General features: G+C 33.7%; 1 protein-coding gene across 1 annotated transcript in view; it reads left to right on the top strand.

Annotated features, from left to right (window-relative positions):
* TrissinR (Trissin receptor) overlaps window positions 1-23386 on the top strand; it is a 160881-nt gene that overhangs the window by 88590 nt on the left and 48905 nt on the right. The window contains exons 4-5 of the mRNA XM_075293908.1: window positions 4451-4651; window positions 18749-19069. Of these exons, the coding sequence (XP_075150023.1) occupies window positions 4451-4651; window positions 18749-19069 (522 nt within the window). The remainder of the gene's footprint in view (window positions 1-4450; window positions 4652-18748; window positions 19070-23386) is intronic.

Genomic DNA, 23386 nt, shown 5'->3' with positions numbered 1-23386 from the left:
ACCTTTTTTGTACTTTCTTAAAAATTGTATTTTCCATCCCTGGTTTGGATCCACAATACCTAAAATAGAGAAAGTGTGTGTGTTTGTATATGTGTTTGTGAGAATATAACAAATGAGAGAGAGAGAGAGAGTAAAGATAAATATAAAGAGAGAGAGAGAGAGAGAGAGAGAGAGAGAGAGACTAAAGATAAAGATAGAGAGAGAGGCTAAAGATAAATACAAAAACCAGTTTTGAGAATTAGTATCCACATTAACTAATACAACAAGAAAACAATTATTTATATTATATAAAAGTGGATACATGTAAAAACTAAATATATAAATAATGACATTAACAATGTATTATTTCACTCACGGGCAAACATATCGATGACAGGTATCGATTCCAGGTAGATAAAAGAAATGTAGGAAATTTTCCTATATTCTAACAAGTGTGTTTCCTTAAGTTTTGAAAGGATTGAATACTTCTTAGTACGAATGAACTAAAATATTTTTCTATGCCGAGTGTTATTCGTATGTATGATAAGCTTTCTATAATAAAGGAAGTCAGATTATCATTTTATAAGAAATCTTTCTACATTTGAGGAAACTTGATTTTAGTTCGGTTTTTGTTTATTTTTGCGAATGCTTTGTTATCAGTGAATAAAATTTTCTTGTTCAGTAGTAAATTCTTATACCCAGCGAAGAAAACAGTATTAGTAAAATGCCATGCCTTATTCTAGTTAATGAACTATTCCTAACTGCTTTCAGTTTAGGATTTTTTTACTGAAACAAGTAAATTTTATTACTCGGGGTGTATATAAGTATATTCTATAGTATTCCAAGTGGAATTACAATTTCGACCCCTCAATAGTAACGCTCTGGAATAAGGGGTATTGACTAACTTTTTGTTGGGAACATATGATTTTGATATGAAATATCGATATACAATGTTTGGAGATACCAGATTGATTGTAAATAATTTTTGCCGCAAATTTTCAATTTCTGCCCATAGTGCTGTGGTACAGGGTATAATAAGTTTGTGCATTTGTATGTAATGCCAAGAAGGAATAGCCATCTTTTAGTATACCGAACGGCTTAGAATTAAATTCTGAGTCGATTTAGCGATGTCCGTCCGTCTGTCTATCTGTCTGTCCGTCCGTCCGTCTGTCTGTTTATGTAATTTTGTGTGCAAAGTACAGCTCGCAGTTTAATTCCGATCGTCCTCAAATTTTTACTTTGGCTCAAAGACAATCGCTATTAATTTTGAAAAAAATCGGTTCAGATTTAGATGTAGCTACCATATATTTATTCATTTATTTATGTATTTATTTATTTATTTATTGAAAATATATTTTAATTTATAAAATACAAAAAACAGAAAAGCCCTATTGATTTTGAAAAAATCGGTTCAGATTTAGATGTAGCTACCATATATTTATTTATTGAAAATATATTTTAATTTCCCAGCAAAAAAATTGGAAGTTGTTCCACAAACATTTCTTTTAAAGCCCATCCCAGAATCCCCCATCGAGTTTTTTCAACTTCCGATGCAGTTCTTTTGGACAAGTCCACAAACATTTCTTCTAAAGCGCATAGTGGGATCCCCCAATGATTTATTTCCACTTCCGATGCAGTCCTTTTAGACAAGTGCACAAACATTTCTTCTAAAGCGAATCTTGGGATCCCCCAATGATTTTTTTCTACTTCTGATGCTGTCCTTGTGGACAAGTATTACAAAGAACGCAATCAGGCTATTTTAAGTGTAAATTTTGGACAATTAAATTTTACAAAAAAAAATAGAAAACTAATAAAAAAAAAACTAAAAAAGTGAAATTGGTTGAAAAAAATTTGTTTTTTTTCGCTTTTTAAATTTCTTCATTCAAATTAACTTCCAGGGCACAACTTCTAAAGCAATGCAAAGGATCCAAAAAGGGAGTACTTCCGTCCTATGACAAGCCCATGTAAAATTCATTGGAGATGATCCAAGTTTGCACTACTTCCGGATCACGGATTGGGGATCCAAACTACTTTTTTGGAAGCTCTTTTTTTGCTGGGTTATAAAATACAAAAAACAGAAAAGCGCAGGTAGCTACCATATATATTTACATATATATTTATCTGGTCATAATTGACGTATTTATGGACATATTGTCCTAAAATTTCGTACAGCCAAATATTTTGGCTCTCTCGTAATATATGTAGATCGGTTCAGCCAAATCGGTTCAGATTTAGATATAGCTCCCATATATATCTTTCGTCCGATTTGCGCTTATATCGTCTCTAAAGCAAGAGTTTTGCCCTTATTTGCTTCAAATTTTGCACAAGGAGTATATTTAATAGTACAATTAAGTGTGCCAAATTTGGTTGAAATCGGTTCAAATTTAGATATAACTTTTGGCCGATTTATACTCATAGGACCACGGAGGCCAAATTTATTCTCCCATTTACGTGCAAAATTTGCAGAGATAGCAGAATTATTATTCTAACTATGCATGCCAAATTTCGTTGAATCGGTTCAGATTTAGATACACCTCCCATATATATGTACGCCAGAGTTGGGGAAATATGGTAGCATGTCTCATATTTTAGACCCATTATCAATGGGAGTTTCCTCCAATTGACTCGATAGTTTCCACAGTGAATATATTTAATATGCTATTTAAGTGTGTCATCTTGATCTAATTTGTTCAGATTTTAGATAACGCCTACATATATCTTTTCTTCCAGTTTATACAAATATGGCCAAAATACCCACATTTTACACAAAATTCTGTGATGATTTACTAACAGTGCGTTTCATCCCAGTGCATTAGCCGATTTAAATTTTAATTCTAGAGATTTTGTAGAAGTACAAAACATTATCTCCAAATCGGTTAATATGTAAATATTTGTATATGAGAATATAAACCTTCATAATAACTCCCAACAAATTTGAAGGAGTTGAGTTGGTAACACAAATTTTGGTGTACAAAGTGGTGAAGGGTATATGTTAATATAGTCGCCCCCACCCGGCTTTAGACTATCCTTACTGGTTATTTTAATATTTCCTCATAAAAAATGCAAATCAAAGAAAACTTTCTTGCTCACCAAGTAATCTCCAACCAATTTCATTGTTGATCACAGTGCTGATAGCATCGGAGTGGTGACGAATCGCATGAATGAACCGGATATTGTTTTTTGGCAACCAATTGAAAGTACGTGAATTGGCTGAAAATAGATAAAAAGAATTTAAGCGTAAAAGACAAAGGAGGGTACTAGTGCAATAGGGTGTATGTATTTCAAAATGAATGAGATTTAAATCTGAAAGAAAAGAAGTATATACGGCCGTAAGTTCGGCCAGATCGAAGCTTATGTACACAAAAAAAAAGCATACTAGGTTCCAAAGATTTTGTCTATACTTAAAAAAATTTGGTATTGATTCCGAGCCAAAGAAGCGGAGAATACAAGTAAGAATACTTTTAAGACACAATCCTCTTTTAAATTTAGGTTTTGTGTACTTGCTTCTAGGAAGCAAATTTTAATTTTTCGCTTTCTCAGCTTTTTTTCTTCATATGCTAAGTAAAGTTTCATTTAATTCGGAGTAAAATTTTGACTCATGTGGTCATATGAGTGTAGATCAGGTGAAAGATATATATGGGAACTATTTGTACCGATTTGTTTCAAAATCAATAGGCTTCTATTCTGACCCAAAGTAGATAATTTTATTCAATTTGAAGTTGATTAGACTAAAATAGCGATTACATTTTGATCACAAAAATGTGCTCACAGGCAGAAGGACATGTCTGGATCGACTCAGGGGTCCATCCTGAGCATTTTTGCCAAAGACACAATGTGTCTATCTCGCCCCCCTTCTGGGTGTTGCAAACATATGCACTAACATATAATACAATGTTCCACAGTGTAGTGCATGTTATAAAAATTCCAAAATACTGCAGTATCGTCTTTTCCAAAGACCTGCCTTAAAAAACTTAGCTCAATGGATTTTTAAATGGTTGATGTTCTACCTTTAAAGAAGCCAATATAAAGTTGATAAATTTTTATACAATCGTTTAAAAATGCGAGAGTCAAATAGAAAATTTCTATAACATTTTTGTCGATCCTTTTTTATTCGGTAGGACCACATGTAAAATGCGACCAATCCTATTGTACCACACCTTACCGGAAAACTATATGCATTTACATAACGCATAGGTGGGTAGCCAATACATTTTGACAGCATTCCAATTTAAAAAATGCAACAACAAAAAACTCCTATCAAAAGAAGAAATATGTGTGACAACTGTTTCCAAATGAATGAATAAAATTGAACATTTACCATTACAAAGAACCCCATTGGCACACACACACATAAATACTCACATCTCTCTTAAAAATGAATCCCCTCCTCCCAAAAAAACAAAAAAACGAAGTATGAAAAATTCTATTTATTCAGTTTTTTCTCTCATTTCCTTCCTTTTCATATTTTTAGATGGTTATACTGACCGTTTGGATAACATCCGCTGTCTATTCAACACCGAAATTCGTTTTTAGTAAAACTGTCATAAATGTCTATGATGAAGGTGGCCAAGAGGAAGTTATCTGTGTCTTGGATAGAAAAATGTTCAATTCAAAATTATTGGACATGATCAATTTTGGGCTATTGTATGTTATACCATTGCTGGTTATGACGGTAAGTGACATTTGTAAATGTATGGCAATATAGAGATTTTTTTTTTTTGAAGAAGCAATCGTAAATACCCAGAGAGAAGATAATAACATGCCAGGGATACATACCATAGCAAAATGGAAAAATTACGCTGCACCTTTTTTTTATTTTTTACAACTAAGAGATTTTTATACCTTCCACCGTACACTGAAAAAAATATTAAAGTTATATTAAAGAGTACGCAAGCTTAATTTTAAGATGCGAATTTTACACAATATTAAGGACAGATTTCTTAAAAAATAATGAAATTTTAAATTAAATAATCCTTGCTTCAAATATTTGTTTTACTAAATTTAGGACGCAAATGTTTGAAACTTGAGTCCCTCTGTTAAAGTCACATGTCTTTGAACTAAGGAAAATGTTCCTTAAAAATTCGTTACTGTAGCATTTTTAAATTATAACAAGTATATACGGCCAGGCCGAATCGTATGTACACTCCACCATGGATTGAATAGAAACTTCTACGAAAGACTGTCAACCACAATCAAATTACTTGGGTTGTGGTATCTTTAAACCTCTTAACATCGTTTTCTAAATTGTGAGTTAGTCCATACGTGGTATATATTAGACAAAAAGGTATGAATAGGTAAGTCTACAAATAATTACGAATAGATATGAACTTTTACACGGTACGTACACGCAGAGAAGAAACATGATTGTCACAATCATATTCGAAGAGCAAAATAATATGATAGGAGCTATTTTTGCAGCAACCATGTATCATTTTCACCTGCAACCATGTTGGCTCAGTGAACATGGTTCTAAGCAAAATAAAATTGTCCTCATCTAGCATGTTATTATATATAAAAAGAATTTTGTTTCCATTAAAAGGCAATGGTCACGATCTTAAATGTTATGGTATTCGTCAAAAATGTTTTTCTTCCAGTTAAAAGAACATGGTCACAACCTAAAATGTTTTGATTTTCATGAAAAAACCTTTTTCGTCGTCGAAAAAAGGACGCCACTTGAGATAAGAAAACACAAAATTAACTTTATTTATTTGTTTTTATTTATTTATAAACTAATTCATTGTTTATTTGTATTTACTATGTCGCGCAAGTAAACATCACATATTTTTACACATTCTATTTTGGTTCAATTTCAACAATAAGTACTCATTCCAAATTTACTTCGTGCCCATCAAATGTACCAATGCAGACATCATGTAACTGCAAATAAAAATAAATTATACCATATATCAAAATGCAGAACAAACAAGTATATACGGCCGTAAGTTCGGCCAGGCCGAAGCTTATGTACCCTCCATCATGGATTGCGTAGATACTTCTTCTAAACACTGCCACCCACAATCGAATTACTTAAGTTGCGTTAACGCTTGCCGATGGCAAGGTATCTTAAAACCTCCTAACACCATCTTCTAAGTTGTATGTAAGTCCATACGTGGTATATATTAAATCAAAAAATCAAAAAACAAAATTTTCTATAGAAATAAAATTTTCATAAAATTTTCTATAGAAAGAAAATTTTGACAAAAATGTCTACAGAAATAAAATTTTAACAAAATTTTCTATAGAAATAAACTTTTGACAAAATTTTCTATAGAAATAAAATCTTGGTAGATTATTTTTGGTTCGAGTGGCAACCATGATTATGAACCGAATAAAATTTGAACAAAATTTTCTATAGAAATAAAAATTTGACAATGATGAAAATTTTATTATAAATTTATATTTTAACAAAATTTTCTCTAGAAATAAAATTTTGACAAAATTTTCTATAGAAATAAAATTTTGACAAAATTTTCTATAGAAATAAAATTTTGGTAGATTATTTTTGGCTCTAGTGGCAACCATGATTATGAACCGCTATGGACCAATTTTTGTGTGATTGGACCAATTTTGGTATGGTTGTTAGCGACCATATACTAACACCACGTTCCTAATTTGAACCGGATCGGATGAATTTTGCTCCTCCAAGAGGCTCCGGAGGTCAAATCTGGAGAACGTTTTATAAAATGGGGCATATATAATTATGGACCGATATGGACCAATTTTTGCACGGTTGCTAGAGACCATATACCAATACCATGTACCAAATTTCAGCCGGATCGGATGAAATTTGCTTCTCTTAGAGGCTCCGCAACCCAAATCTGGGGATCGGTTTATATTGTGTGCTATATATAATTATGGACCGATGTCGACCAATTTTTGCATGATTGTTAGAGACCATATACTAACACCATGTACCAAATTTCAGCCGGATCGGATGAAATATGCTTCTCTTAGAGGCTCCACACGCCAAATCTGGGGATCGGTTTATATGGGGGCTATATGTAATTACGGACCGATATGGACCAATTTTTGCATGGTTGTTAGAGACCATATACCAATACCATGTACCAAATTTCAGCCGGATCGGATGAAATATGCTTCTCTTAGAGGCTCCACAAGCCAAATCTGGGGATCGGTTTATATGGGGGCTATATATAATTATGGACCGATGTGGACCAATTTTTGCATGGTTGTTAGAGACCATATACCAACATCATGTACCAAATTTCAGCCGGATCGGATGAAATTTGCTTCTCTTAGAGGCTCCGCAAGCCAAATCTGGGGATCGGTTTATATGGGGGCTATATATAATTATGAACCGATGTGGACCAATTTTTGCATGATTGTTAGAGACCATATAACAACACCATGTACCAAATTTCAGCCGGATCGGATGAAATATACTTCTCTTAGAGGCTCCACAAGCCAAATCTGGGGATCGGTTTATATGGGGGCTATATATAATTAAGGACCGATATGGACCAATTTTTGCATGGTTGTTAGATACCGTATACCAACACTATGTACCAAATTTCAGCCGGATCGGATGAAATATGCTTCTGTTAGAGGCTCCACAAGTCAAATCTGAGGGTCCCTTTATATGGGGGCTATACGTAAAAGTGGACCGATATGGCCCATTTTCAATACCATCTGACCTACATCGATAACAACTACTTGTGCCAAGTTTCAAGTCGATAGCTTGTTTCGTTCGGAAGTTAGCGTGATTTCAACAGACGAACGGACGGACGGACGGACGGACGAACGGACGGACGGACATGCTTAGATCGACTTAGAATTTCACCACGACCCAGAATATATATACTTTATGGGGTCTTAGAGCAATATTTCGATGTGTTACAAACGGAATGACAAAGTTAATATACCCCCATCCTATGATGGAGGGTATAAAAACAGGTACATTTTTTTCAATTACACTTTCCTTTTTATACCCTCCACCATAGGATGGGGGGTATATTAACTTTGTCATTCCGTTTGTAACACATCGAAATATTGATCTAAGACCCCATAAAGTATATATATTCTGGGTCGTGGTGAAATTCTGAATCGATCTGAGCATGTCCGTCCGTCCGTCCGTCCGTCCGTCTGTTGAAATCACGATAACTTCCGAACGAAACATGCTATCGACTTGAAACTTGGCACAAGTAGTTGTTATTGATGTAGGTCGGATGGTATTGCAAATGGGCCATATCGGTCCACTTTTACGTATAGCCCCCATATAAACGGACCCCAAAATTTGGCTTGTGAGGCCTCTAAGACAAGCAAATTTCATCCGATCCGGCTGAAATTTGGTACATGGTGTTAGTATATGATCTCTAACAGCCATGCAAAGATTGGTCCACATCGGTCCATAATTATATATAGCCCCCATATAAACCGATCCCCCGATTTGGCTTGCGGGGCCTATAAGAGAAGCAAATTTCATCCGATCCTGCTGAAATTTGGTACATGGTGTTAGTATATGGTCTCTAACAACCATGCAAAAATTGGCCCACATCGGTCCATAATTATATATAGCCCCCATATAAACCGATCCCCCGATTTGGCTTGCGAGGCCTATAAGAGAAGCAAATTTCATCCGATCCGGCTGAAATTTGGTACATGGTGTTAGTATATGGTCTATAACAACCACGCAAAAATTGGTCTACATCGGTCCATAATTATATATAGCCCCCATATAAACCGATCCCCCGATTTGGCTTGCGAGGCCTCTAAGAGAAGCAAATTTCATCCGATCCGGCTGAAATTCGGTACATGGTGTTAGTATATGGTCTCTAACAACCATGCAAAAATTGGTCTACATCGGTTCATAATTATATATAGCACCCATATAAACCGATCCCCAGATTTGACCTCCTGTGCCTTTTGGAGAAGAAAATTCATCCAATCTGCTTGAAATTTGGTACGTGGTTATCGTATATGATATTTAACAACCATGCCAAAAGTGGTCAGTATCAGTCCATAATCATATATAGCCACATATAAACCGATCCCGAGATTTGGTTTTGGAGCCTCTTGGAGGAGCAAATTTCATCCGAGTGAGTTGAAATTTGGTACATTGTGCTAGTATATGGTCGTTAACAACCATGCCTAACTAGGTCCATATCGGTCTATAGTTATATATATCCCTCAGATAAATCGATTTCCAATCACACAAAAATTGGTCCATATCAAGTTCATAATTGTATATAGCCCCCATATAAGTGACCCCCATATTTCAATTCTACGTACCGTGCAAAAAGTCCATATCGATTCGTAATTATTTGTAGACTTAACTATACATCCACGTATGGACTAACTCACAATTTATAAAACGATTTAAGAAGTTTTAAGATACCTTGCCATCGGTAAGTATTACCACAACCCAAGTAATTTGATTGTGGATGACAGTCTTTCGTAGAAGTTTCTACGCAATCCATGGTGGAGGGTACATAAGATTCGGCCTGGCCGAACTTACGGCCGTATATACTTGTTTGTGTTCACATAAAACCACGTGCCACTTCTGAGTAAATAAATTAACACAAAACACAGTAATTCCGTATTCTCCATCCATTTCAAAAAACAATCAACACACGACTGACACGCAAATTGAAAATCGTGTGTACCTGCTTAATGTTTTTATAAAATTCTTTTCGCTGCGAAAAAATTAAATGGTCACGAAAACAATGTACATGGTCTTTATGGCCATGTAATGGTGCTAGACATGTCTATACGTAACCTATAAAAATACTTTTCTCTCTGCAAAAAAGGAAAAAAAATTAAATGGTCTCAAATTCTATCATTTAAATAATAGAACATGTTTGCGGCATTTGAGAACCATTTAAATGCTTATTGCCAACATATATTTTTCTCCGCTCGAAAATTATTTTTACAACGACAAAATATATGGTTTTCGCGACAATTACATGCTCTATGCGGCAACCATGTCCAAACATGTTTTTTCTGTGCGTGTAGAAAACCAAAATTGAAATATATACAATTATGAACTTGATATGGACCAATTTTTGTGTGATTGGGGATCGATTTATCTCAGGGCTATATATAACTGTATACCGATATGGACCTAGTTAGGCATGGTTGTTAACGGCCATATACTAGCACAATGTACCAAATTTCAACTGACTCGGATGAAATTTGCTCCACCAAGAGGCTCCAAATCTAAGTCTCGGGATCGTTTTATATGGGGGCTATATATGATTATGGACTGATATGGACCACTTTTGGCATGGCTGTTAAATATCATACACTACCACCACGTACCAAATTTCAACCAGATCGGATGAATTTTGCTTCTCCAAAAGGCACCGGAGGTCAAATCTGGGGATCGGTTTATATGGGTGCTATATATAATTATGGAGTGATATGAACCAATTCCTGCATGGTTGTTGGATACCATATACTAACATCACGTACCAAATTTCAACCGATTCGGATGAATTTTGCTCTTCCAAGGGGCTCTTGAGGTCAAATCTGGGGATCGGTTTATATGGGGGATATATGTAATTATGGACTGATTTCGACCAATTTTTGCGTTGATGTTTGAGGCCATATATTAACACCACGTACCAAATTTCAACTCAATCAGATGAATTTTGGTCTTCCAAGGATCAAATTTGCTTCTCTACAGGCTCCCCAAGCCGATGTGGACCAATTTTTGCATAGTTGTTAGATACGATATACTTACACCATGTACAACATTTTAGACGGATCGGATGAAATGTGCTTTTCTTAGAGGATCAGCAAGCCAAATTTCGGGGTCCGTTTATATGGGGGCTATACGTAAAAGTAGACCGATATGGTCCATTTGCAATACCATCCGACCTACATCAATAACAACTACATGTGCAAAGTTTCAAGTCGATAGCTTGTTTCGTTGGGAAGTTAACGTGATTTCAACAGACGTACGGATGGACATGCAGATTGACTCAGAATTTCACCACGAACGGAATATATATACTTTATGGGGTCTTAGACATAAGCGTAGGAAGGCCTCTGGGGAGGGGGCTTAGACCCCCCCAGAAAAATTTTAGCCCCGCCCCCAGAATTTGAAACTCTATTTATGATTTTCCATTTTTCAATAAATGTCAATAGTTTTTTTAATTTTTATACAAATTAAACAAGTATATACAATCGCACAAAGTTCCGCTAAAGACTTTCATGAACAATCGAATTACTTGGGTTGTGGTAGCAGTTGCCGATGGCAATGTTTGAAGTCAGATATTTATGAAATAAAGCTGTGGTTGAACTTATGATTGATTTAGTTTAGTCAATTTAATTAAAAAACCAGTAAGGAAAGTCTAAAGTCGGGCGGGGCCGACTATATTATACCCTGCACCACTTTGTAGATCTAAATTTTCGATACCATATCACATCCGTCAAATGTGTTGGGGCTATATATAAAGGTTTTTCCCAAATACATACATTTAAATATCACTCGATCTGGAAGAATTTGATAGACTTCTACAAAATCTATAGACTCAAAATTTAAGTCGGCTAATGCACTAGGGTGGAACACAATGTTAGTAAAAAAATATGGAAAAACGTTTAAATCTGAAGCAATTTTAAGGAAACTTCGAAAAAGTTTATTTATGATTTATCGCTCGATATATATGAATTAGAAGTTTAGGAAAATTAGAGTCATTTTTACAACTTTTCGACTAAGCAGTGGCGATTTTACAAGGAAAATGTTGGTATTTTGACCATTTTTGTCGAAATCAGAAAAACATATATATGGGAGCTATATCTAAATCTGAACCGATTTCAACCAAATTTGGCACGCATAGCTACAATGCTAATTCTACTCCCTGTGCAAAATTTCAACTAAATCGGAGTTAAAATTGGCCTCTGTGGTCATATGAGTGTAAATCGGGCGAAAGCTTTATATGGGAGATAATCCAAATCTGAACCGATTTCAAGCAAATTTGGCACACATAGTTACAACGCTAATTCTACTCCCTATTCAAAATTTCAACTAAATCGGAGCAACAAATTGGCCTCTGTGGGCAAATGAGTGTAAATCGGGCGAAAGCTATATATGGGAGCTATATCTAAATCTGAACCGATTTTGCTGATATTTTGCAAGTTTTTCGAGACTCATAAAATATTCGGATGTACGGAATTTGAGGAAGATCGGTTGCTATACACGCCAATTAAAACCAGATCGGTGAAAAATATATATGGCAGCTATATCTAAATCTGAACCGATTTTTTCCAAAATCAATAGGGATCGTCTTTGAGCCGAAACAGGACCCTATACCAAATTTTAGGACAATCGGACTAAAACTGCGAGCTGTACTTTGCACACAAAAATACATCAACAGACAGACAGACAGACAGACGGACAGACAGACAGACGGACATCGCTAAATCGACTCAGAATTTAATTCTAAGCCGAACCGTATACTAAAAGGTTGGTCTATGATTACTCCTTCTTGGCGTTACATACAAATGCACAAACTTATTATACCCTGTACCACAGTAGTGGTGAAGGGTATAAATAGTAATTGATATTAAAACTATTCTTTCATAAATTAATATCTTAATAATGCTGCGAAAAAGCGTTGACAAAAAGTAGTGGAAATGTTCTTTTTGGGTCTAGAAGTGGTGCAAAATTGGCGGAGAAGCAATGCATGTAATATGAGCTTGTCACAGGGCAAATGTCCACCGTTTCAACAACCGTTGCAATGAATTTGCATCACTTCTTAAGGTGAGATCCGAAATTCAGTGTTTTGAATATGAATTAAAATATTTTCCCAAATAAATACTTTTTATATTGTTTTTATGATTTTTAATGCATTCTGATGCTTGTTTGAAACGTTTTTCCTCGAATAATTTCCAAAATGATCGATTTTTCTATAATGGATTTAGCAGTTTTGTGGTAAAATTTGAATAATTCGTACCAATTTATTTATTCTTACTCTTTTTTAAACTATTGGAAAAAAAAGAAAACAAAAAATTACACATTAAAATATGAAAAAAATGAAGTAAAAAAACTTCCTGTGTAGTTAAAATAATTGAGGACATTTTTGGAAGTACTTTTAAAGTTGTGCCTCTACAACAACTCACAATTTTTTTGCTGGGAAAAGTGTGGAACTACTTTTAGTTGCTTTATTATAAATTAATTGTCGAGTTATTTTGATGTATAATTTTTTATTCAATTTTATGAAATAAAACATTAATTGAACCTATAAGTTCAGTCTATAAATTTTTAGCTAGGGGGGCTATAGCCCCCCCCCCCCTAGGAAAATTGTCTAGCTACGCTAATGGTCTTAGAGCAATATTTCGATGTGTTACAAACGGAATGACAAAGTTAATATACCCCCTATCCTATGGTGGAGGGTATAAAAAATGTTTGAATCAAAGCTTATAAACTTTAGTTTAATTAAAATATTATTATTAAAAAAAGTGTGCTAAATTTTTGGTAAATTGCGAAAAATTTAGTTTGTGTTATCTTTAATATCACGTAAATACTGTTTTCAGTGTAGATTTAAAGCGAAATCTGTCGCTAAAAATGCCTTTATTTTAAATAAACCGCATCTTTGTCAGAATCAATACCAAAATCATTAAGAGAAAGTCGAAATCTTTCGATCCAAATAACTTTTTTTTGAGTATAGGATGGGGGTTTATTAACTTTGTCATTCCTTTTGTAACATATCGAAATATTGGTCTAAGACCCCACATAGAAAAAATTTCACCAAAATATTTCCAAATCAAGTTTTAAGTTAAATTTTAAAAATATTCAATTAAAAATTTAATAGGTTCAAAATTTTTTTAAATTAAAACAAAAATCAATCACAAATATTAATAGTATATCAATTAATTTTTTACTTGGATCAATTAATTTTTTTAATTGACTTCAGTGATTGACCGACCCCCAAATTTGGCCTGCGTAGCCTCTTAGAGAAGAAACTTTCATCCGATCCGGTTGAAATTTGGTAAATGGTGTTTATATATGGCCCTTAACACCCATGCAAAAAGTTGTCCTTAGCGATCCATAATTATATACAGCCCTCATATAAACCGATACCCAGATTTAACCACTGAACATACACCCACATGGACTAACTTTTCAGCAAAAAAATATGTACGTTTTTCCAAAAACACAACTTTAAAAGCACTTCCAATAATGCCCTCCCACACATGTTCTTTATTTTAACAATACAGGAAGTTCTTTTAATTCAATTTGTATACTCTCCACCCAGCATAAAATTCTTCAGCAGTAAAAGTTTTGTTGCGTTTTTTGGTATACAATAATGTAGGCAGTGCATTCACACTGCATGAATTGGTGGCAATAACGTAAACGAGTAATCAAACTAGTTTATGATCATTTGTTTACGTTATTGCAACCAATTTATGCAGTATATATACACGGACGAAAAAGACTGTTTTTCATATTTTTGGGTGTAAAAATTATATGTTCTGTTTTCATTCATGCCACCGTGGTGCAATGGTAAGCATGTCCGCCTTGCATACACAAGGTCGTGGGTTCGATTCCTGCTTCGACCGAACACCAACAAGTTTTTCATCGGTGGATTATCCCAGCTCAGTAATGCTGGTGACATTTCTGAGGGTTTCAAAGCTTCTCTAAGTGGTTTCACTGCAATGTGGAACGCCGTTCGGACTCGGCTATAAAAAGGAGGTCCCTTGTCAATGAGCTTAACATGGAATCGGGCAGCACTCAGTGATAAGAGAGAAGTTCACCAATGTGGTATCACAATGGACTGAATAGTCTAATTGAGCGTGATACATCGGGCTGCCACCTAACTTAACCTAACCTTCCTTCATGCCAACAATGCTATACTCAAGATTATATATCACTTCTGGGCAATATTTCTATTAAAATGAACTATTATATCAGCGCTATGTAGAAGCTGCTCTAAATCGGGACATCGCCTACAAAAATCAGTGCTGATTCGGTGTTTTTGTAAGCAGTTGGTACTGCCTCTCTCTCTTATAATCCTGCTGAAATAGTGCTCCATTTTTTGCTGGGATATTAAATTCGTCATTCCGTTGAAATGGTGGACATCCATCCTATGACAAGCCTATGTTAAATTCATCGCTTCTACTCCAATTTTGCACCACTTTCGGATCCAAAACGAACATTTTCAGTATTGCTTGGCTTACGTTTTTTTTGTAAGAATACCTTGTCATCGACAACTGTTACCACAACCCAAGTAATTCGACTGTGGCTGACAGTCGTTAGTAGAACTTTCTATGCAATCCATGGTACATAAGATTCAATCTGTCCGAATTTACGGTCGTATATACTTTTTATATATGTACATAGATTGACACTTAATTATACCCTCCACCATAGGATAGGGTTATATTAAGTTTGTCTTTCCGTTTGTAACACATCGAAATATTGCTCTAAGAGTCCATAATGTATACATATTCTGGGTCGTGGTGAAATTATGAGTCGATTTGAGCATGTCCGTCCGTCCGTCCGTATGTTGAAATCACACTAACTTCCGCACGAAACAAGCTATCGACTTGAAACTTGGCACAAGTAGTTGCTATTGATGTAGGTCGGAGTGCAAATGGGCCATATCGGTCCACTTTTACGTATAGCCCCCATATAAACCGATCCCCCGATTTGGCTTGCGGAGCCTCTAAGAGAAGCAAATTTCATTTCCGATCCGGCTGAAATTTGGTACATGATATAAGTATATGGTCTCTAATGACCATGCATAAATTGGTCAACATCGGTCCATAATTATATATAGCAGCCATATAAACCGATCACCGTATTTGACCTCCGGAGCCTCTTGGAAGACCAAAATTCATCTGATTCAGTTCAAATTTGGTACGTGATGTTAATATATGACCTCAAACACCAATGCAAAAATTGGTCGAAGTCGGTCCATAATTATATATAAGCCCCGTATAAACCGATCCCCAAATTTGACGTCCGGAGCCCCTTGGAAGAGCAAAATTCATCCGATTCGGTTGAAATTTGATACGTGATGTCCAACCACCATGCTGGAATTGGTTCATATCAGTCCATAATTATATATATAGCTCCCATATAATCCGATCCCCAGATTCGACCCCCCATATTTCAATTCTGGCTCCCTACGTATCGTGCAAAAAGTCAATATCGATTCGTAATTATTTGTAGACTTAGCTATACATTACTTTTTTGTCTAATATATACCACGTATGGACTAACTTACAATTTAGAAAACGATGTTAAGAAGTTTTAAGATACCTTGCCATCGGTAAGTATTACCACAACGCAAGTAATTCAATTGTGGATGACAGTCTTTCGCAAAAGTCCCTACATACAAAAAAATAAAATATGAATTTGTACATAAATGTTTACATTTTTGAAAATGTATGGGCTCTTTCATGAAATAGATGTACGTTTACGTAATTTTTAATTTTGGTAAATACTTTTTATTAAATTAAGAAATTTTTAATAACACGCATGTATTCTTTCATAAAATTAATGAAAATTTACATAATATATCCAAAAATACTGGTTTTCTCTGAGCATGAGAGAGCCACAATATAGTGTTACTCTCATATGTACACAATAGAAGCATTTAATACAAGACAAACATAACGTTTTTGAAGGCAACGCGTGGCTTTGCTGTGTTTGTTTTTATACCCTTCACCACTACTGTGGTACAGGGTATAATAAGTTTGTGTATTTGTATGTAACGCCAAGAAGGAAAAGTCTGAGACCCATCGTTTAGTATACCGATCGTCATATAATTAAATTCTGAGTCGATTTAGCGATGTCCGTCTGTCTGTCTGTCCGTCTGTCTGTCTGTCTGTTGATGTATTTTTGTGTGCAAAGTACAGCTCGCAGTTTTAGTCCGATTGTCCTAAAATTTGCTATAGGGTCCTGTTTCCCTATTGAAATCGGTTCAGATTTAAATATAGCTGCCATATATATTTTTCACCGATCTGGTCATAATTGGCGTGTATATCAACCGATCTTCCTCAAATTCCGTACATCCGAATATTTTACGAGTCTCGAAAAACTTGCAAAATATCATCCAAATCGGTTCAGATTTAGATATAGCTCCCATATATAGCTTTCGCCCGATTTACACTCATTTGCCCACAGAGGCCAATTTTTTGCTCCGATTTAGTTGAAATTTTGCACAGGGAGTAGAATTAGCATTATAGTTATGCGTGTCATATTTGGTGGAAATCGGTTCAGATTTAGATATAGCTCCCATATATAGCTTTCGCCCGATTTACACTCAAAGGACCACAGAGGCCAATTTTTTGCTCCGATTTAGTTGACATTTTGCACAGGGAGTAGAATTAGCATTGTAGCTATGCGTGCCAAATTTGGTTGAAATCGGTTCAGATTTAGATATATCTTCCATATATAGCTTTCGCCCGATTTACACTCATATGACCGTAGAGGCCAATTTTTAATTCCGATTTAGTTGAAATTTTACACAGGGAGTAGAATTAGCATTGTAGCTAGGCGTGCCAAATTTGGTTGAAATCGGTTCAGATTTAGATATAGCTACCATATATATGTTTTTTTCTGATTTCGACAAAAATGGTCAAAATACCAACATTTGCCTTGTTAAATCGCCACTGCTTAGTCGAAAAGTTGTAAAAATTACTCTAATTTTCCTAAACTTCTAATACATATATATCAAGCGATAAATCATAAATAAACTTGTGCGAAGTTTCTTTAAAATTGCTTCAGATTTAAATGTTTCCCATATTTTTTTACTAACGACATAAATTTTGAGTCTATAGATTTTGTAGAAGTCTATCAAATTCTGTCCAGATCGAGTGATATTTAAATGTATGTATTTGGGACAAACCTTTATATATAGCCCCCAACACATTTAACGGATGTGATATGGTATCGAAAATTTAGATCTACTCAGTGGTGCAGGGTATAATATAGTCGGCCCCGCCCGACTTTAGACTTTCCTTACTTGTTTTTTTTTTTTTAAATTTAACGAAAAATATAGTAGAGAAAATTGTTTGGGAATGTATGGGAAAGTAGGGAACTTTTTTTGTCCTTGTAGGGTAAACCGAACATTTTCCCTGGAAACATTGACTATGAGCTATAGTCAGATTGACACAAAGCACCCTTAATTTTCTTAAATATGCAACTGCGGTTTATCTCCCATACCTATATGTTACCCCACAAATACTTAGGATTACTAATTCTGTAATGGTGGTTTAGGGTATGATATAGTCGGCCCCGCCCGATTTTCTACTTTACTTACTTGTTTAATTTATGAATTTTTTCCATACAATTTATGAATTCCGTGTTTGGAAAATTTTTGGGAACACTATTCATAAAATAAATGAATAATTTTTTTGTGTGTACGCAATCCATGGTGGAGGGTACATAAGATTCGGCTTGGCCGAACTTACGGCCATATATACTTGTTATTATGTATAATTTAAATTATTTAATAACACAAAAGAAATCATTATTATGTATTCAAATAGAGTTCCAAGAACACCAGGCGATAAAAATTTATGCAAAATTATAAATATACAAATGTTCTCAATTATCTCACTATCTACCTCATTCCAGTGTTATAGTCCATTAACACCAAATGTTAGCACATTATATTTCACAAAGATTTCCTTTGTGATACATAATTAAAAATTAAATGGCGATTTCTATGTTATCTCTAGCACTTTGCTAATAATGAACAAAAAAACACTCTTCTCTTTGTTTCTAAATCTTTTAATCTTAGTGTAACGAAAACATGAAAAAATATTCACCATTAATTTCTTTTCTTTTATTTAGGTCCTTTATAGCAAAATAGCAATTGCTTTGTGGCGCAGCTCCCGTGGCCTATCCCATCATCTGGCTCAACAGCAAGATAACAGCATGGGCTTGCATAACAGCATGTACAGCCATCATCACCATCATCATCATCCGCAGCAGCAGCACAATCATCTGATCCATAATAATCATCATCTCTCCAATAATCATCCATCCTCAACATCACAACACAATGCAGGCATGGGTACACCAATCTCTGCGGGTAGTGTTGCCTCATCAACATTGTCCCGGAAAGGAAGCAGCAAATATGACAAGCGACGTGTGGATATATCAGAAAGTCAGGTAAGAAAATGACAATTTTGCAAAATTGAAAAACCAAACGGAAATGCATATCCATTATGATTGTGAAAGGATTTAGAATTAATTGAATTATTTAGAATTGTTTCTATCTTAAAAGCTTTTGTTGGATAGAAGATTTCCATTTCCGTCAATTGCATAAATATTATGTTGGAATATTTGATATACATTAAAAATGATTTATTCGTATATGAGCATTTTAAGTCATTTTAACTCTGATACTACGTTGAGGTTATTTGGTGACCCAAATTGTATTTATCATCACCAGATTTTTTACTTAAAAGTTTTTAATACTCTGTGCATAAATTGTTGACATACACTTAATTAATGCTGAGTAGTGACAACTTTTAATTTTATTCCAAAAGTAAGAAAATTCCAAGAGAAAGAAATGATAAATACGATTTGAGCCAATGTAATATGAGCGTTAAAAGAGAATATTCATAGCTGTAGTTACCTGCATGTTTCTTGCATGTATTCACTTTTTGTAGAAGTTATGCTACTTACCAGGTATACCGGTATGAAGTGAGCGTCAAGATACAAATGTTTCGATAGAGAACATTTCTTGTGAACGAGCCCTTATTTTTATACCGTCCACCATAGGATGGAGGGTACATTAACATTGTCATTCCATTTGTAACCAGCGAAATATTGCTCTAAGACCCCCATATTATGGGTCGTGGTGTACTTTTGGGTCGATTCAGCCACGTCCGTCTGTTGAAATCAGGCTAACTTGAAATCACGAACGAAATAAGCTATCGACTTGAAACTTGGCACAAGTAGTTGTTATTAATGTAGGTTGGATGGTATTGCAAATGGGTCATATTGGACCACTTTAACGTATAGCCCCCATATAAACCGATCCCCAGATTTGGCTTGCGGAGCTTCTTAGAGAAGAAAATTGCATCCGATCCGTTTGAAATTTGCTGCGTGGTTTTAGTATATGGTCTCTAACAATTAGTCCATATCGGTCCATAATTATATGTAGACCCCATATAAACCGATCCCCAGTTTTGCCCTCCATAGCCTATTGGAGGAACAAAAATTCATCCGATTCGGTTGAAATTTGGTATATGTTGTTAGCATATAGTCTCTAACTATCATGCAAAAGTTGGTCCCTATCGGTCCATAATCATATATAGCCCCAATATAAACCGACCCCAAGATTTGGTTTTGAAGTCTCTTGGAGGAGCAAAATGCATCCGATCCGGTGGAAATTTGTTACGTGGTGGTCTCTAACAACCATACAAAAATTAGTCCATATCGGTCCATAATCATATATAGCCTCCATATAAACCGATCCCAAGTACATAAGATTCGGCCTGGCTGAACTTACGGCCGTATATACTTGTTTTTGTTTGTTTGATATGACATCTGTAAAAATATTTAGTATACATTAAGTTATTGAACAAACAACATCACATTTTTTCATCGTGTTAAAAATGTCGAATTTTCTTTCAGAAAATTTTGCCAATTTTTTTTTTGTATAAATAAAATGTTGCCCAAATTTTTTTGTATAAATAAAATTTTGACAACATTTTCTATAGAAATAAAGCTTCGACAAAATATCCTATTTAAATAAAATTATGACAAAATATTTTTTCATCGTGTTAAAAATGGCGAATTTTGTATCAGAAATTTTTCTGCATAAATAAAATTTTGCCAAATTTTTGTTTTTGTATAAATAAAATTTTGCCCAAATTTTTTTGTATAAATAAAATTTTGACAACATTTTCTATAGAAATAAAACTTTGACAAAACATCCTATTTAAATAAAATTATGACAAAATTTTCTATAGAACTAAAATTTTTGAAAATTTTTTAAGAAATAAATTGTTGTCAAAATTTTTTAGAGATATAAACAAACATTTTCAAACATTTTTTTTATAGAAATAACATTCTGACAAAATTTTCTATTAAAAAAAATTAACAAAATTTTCTATAGAAATAAAATTTTCTATATAAATAAATTTTTAACAACATTTTCTATAGAAGTCAAATGTTGACAAAATTTTCTATAGAAATAAAATTTTGACAAAATTTTCTATAAAAGTAAAATTTTTAGAAAATATTCTAAGAAATAAAATTTTAAAAAAACATTCTATATAAATGAAATTCAAACAAAATTTTCTAAAGAAATAAAATTTTGACAAAATATTCTCAAGAAATAAAATTTTTTAAAAATATTCTATAGAAATGAAATGTTGACAAAATTTTCTATTGAAATAAAATTTTGACAAAATTTTCTATTGAAATAAAATTTTCAACAAATTTTTAAAAACTTTGTATAGAAATAAAATTTTGAAAAAAATTTCTATAGAAATCAAATGTTGACAAAATATTCTATAGAAATAAATTTTGCACAAAATTTTTTATAAAAGTAAAATTTTTACAAAATATTCTAAAAAATAACATTTTCTTTAGAAATTACAGAGTTTTAGAGATAAAATTTTTAGAAAATATTCTATAGAAATTTTTGACAACACTTTCTGTAGAAATAAATTTTGAAAATTTTTCTGTAAATTTTACCAAAAATTTTTATAGAAAAAATTGTTTGCAAATTTTCTATAGAAATAAAATGTTGACAAAATTTTCTCTAGAAATAAATGTTTGACAAAATTTTCTATATAAATAAAATGTTGACAAAATTTTCTATAAAAATAAAATTATTTTTATTTATTAAAATAAAAAATAAAATTATTACAAAATATTCTAAAGAAATACAATTTTCTTTAGAAATGAAATTTTGAAAAAAAATTTTTATTGAAATAAAATTTTGACAAAATTATCGATAGAAATAAAATTTTGAAAAAATATTTTAAATATTTTATGGAAATCAAATGTTGAAAAAATTTTTTGCAGACAAAAAATTAAAAAAATATATATATTGATTTGACAGTGGCATAGAAAAAGAGATATGTTTGCATGAATTTATTTCGGCATAAGCCGGCTATCATGCAAAACTTTTTTTGGAAGGTTCGAGTGTGGTTCATTGTTGGGTTTAATGAACTGCCTGAATTTATTGTGATAATTGGTTGATAGTTTTGCTGCAAGTAGAGGATGCTGATGGGGAATGTGGTAATTCCGAAACGTGCGTCCTTCCAACCATCTTACAGTCTATAGGGCTTTGCCCAAATAAATTCAACAAACATTCTTTTCCTCTGTTGGTTAAGCTACACTTGTAGTTTAGTCAATGCATGGTTTTAATCTGAAATCCAAAACCAATAACAATAGAAATAAAATTGTGAAAAAAATGTTTAGAAATAAAATTTTGAAAAAAAATTCAATGGAAATAAAATTTTCACAAAATTCTTCATTTCAATAATTTGTTGACAAAATTTTCTATAGAAATAAAATGTTGACATAATTTTCTGTAGAAACAAATTGTGAAAAAATCATCTAAAGATTAGATTTAGAAATGACAGCAACCTGACGAGTTCATGCAAATACATATCAGGCATCCTGTAGTCCAATTATAAATCGTATTTAATTTCGTAAGCATTTGAAATTCTGTTATGTGGGGGCTGTAGCTTAACATATATCGATGGAGACCATTTCGCTTTTTTGATTTATAATGAATTTGAAGCTTATGAGACATCGCTATTCGATTGTAGGTCTATCTTAGTTTAGGTTAGGAATAATGGGATCCCGTTAGTGGGCAGGTCAATCTATTTGATTTTCTATATGGCGCAAGGAAAAGTAACTTAATTTTTATAGAGGAGTTTGAAAGGCATCTTAATATACGGTGCAATCATTTAGAGAATCTCACTGCTGAACAACTTTTTATTATTCGCTAAAAACGTAAATGAATATTTTTTTATACCCTCCACCATAGGATGGGGGTATATTAACTTTGTCATTCCGTTTGTAACACATCGAAATATTGCTCTAGGACCCCATAAAGTATATATATTATGGGTCGTCGTGAAGTTCTGAGTCGATCTAAGCCCGTCCGTCCGTCTGTTGAAATCACGCTAACTTCCGAACGAAACAAGCTATCTACTTGAAACTTCGCACAAGTAGTTGTTATTGCTGTAGGTCGGATGGTATTGCAAATGGGTCATATTGCTCCACTTTTACTTATAGCCCTCATATAAACGGACCCCCAAATTTGGCTTGGGGATCCCCTAAGAGAGGCAAATTTCATCCGATCCGGCTGAAATTTGGTACGTGGTGTTAGTATATGGTCTCTAATAACCATACAAAAATTGGTCCATATCGGTCCATAATTATATATAGCCCATATATAAACCGATCCCCCGATTTGGCTTGCGGAGCCTCTAAGAGAAGCAAATTTCATCCGAT

The sequence above is a fragment of the Haematobia irritans genome, chromosome 2, assembly GCF_050003625.1.
Source record: "Haematobia irritans isolate KBUSLIRL chromosome 2, ASM5000362v1, whole genome shotgun sequence".
NCBI lineage: Eukaryota > Metazoa > Arthropoda > Insecta > Diptera > Muscidae > Haematobia > Haematobia irritans.
The sequence above is the reverse complement of the archived record's forward strand: the minus strand, read 5'-3'. Positions and strand labels throughout refer to the sequence as shown.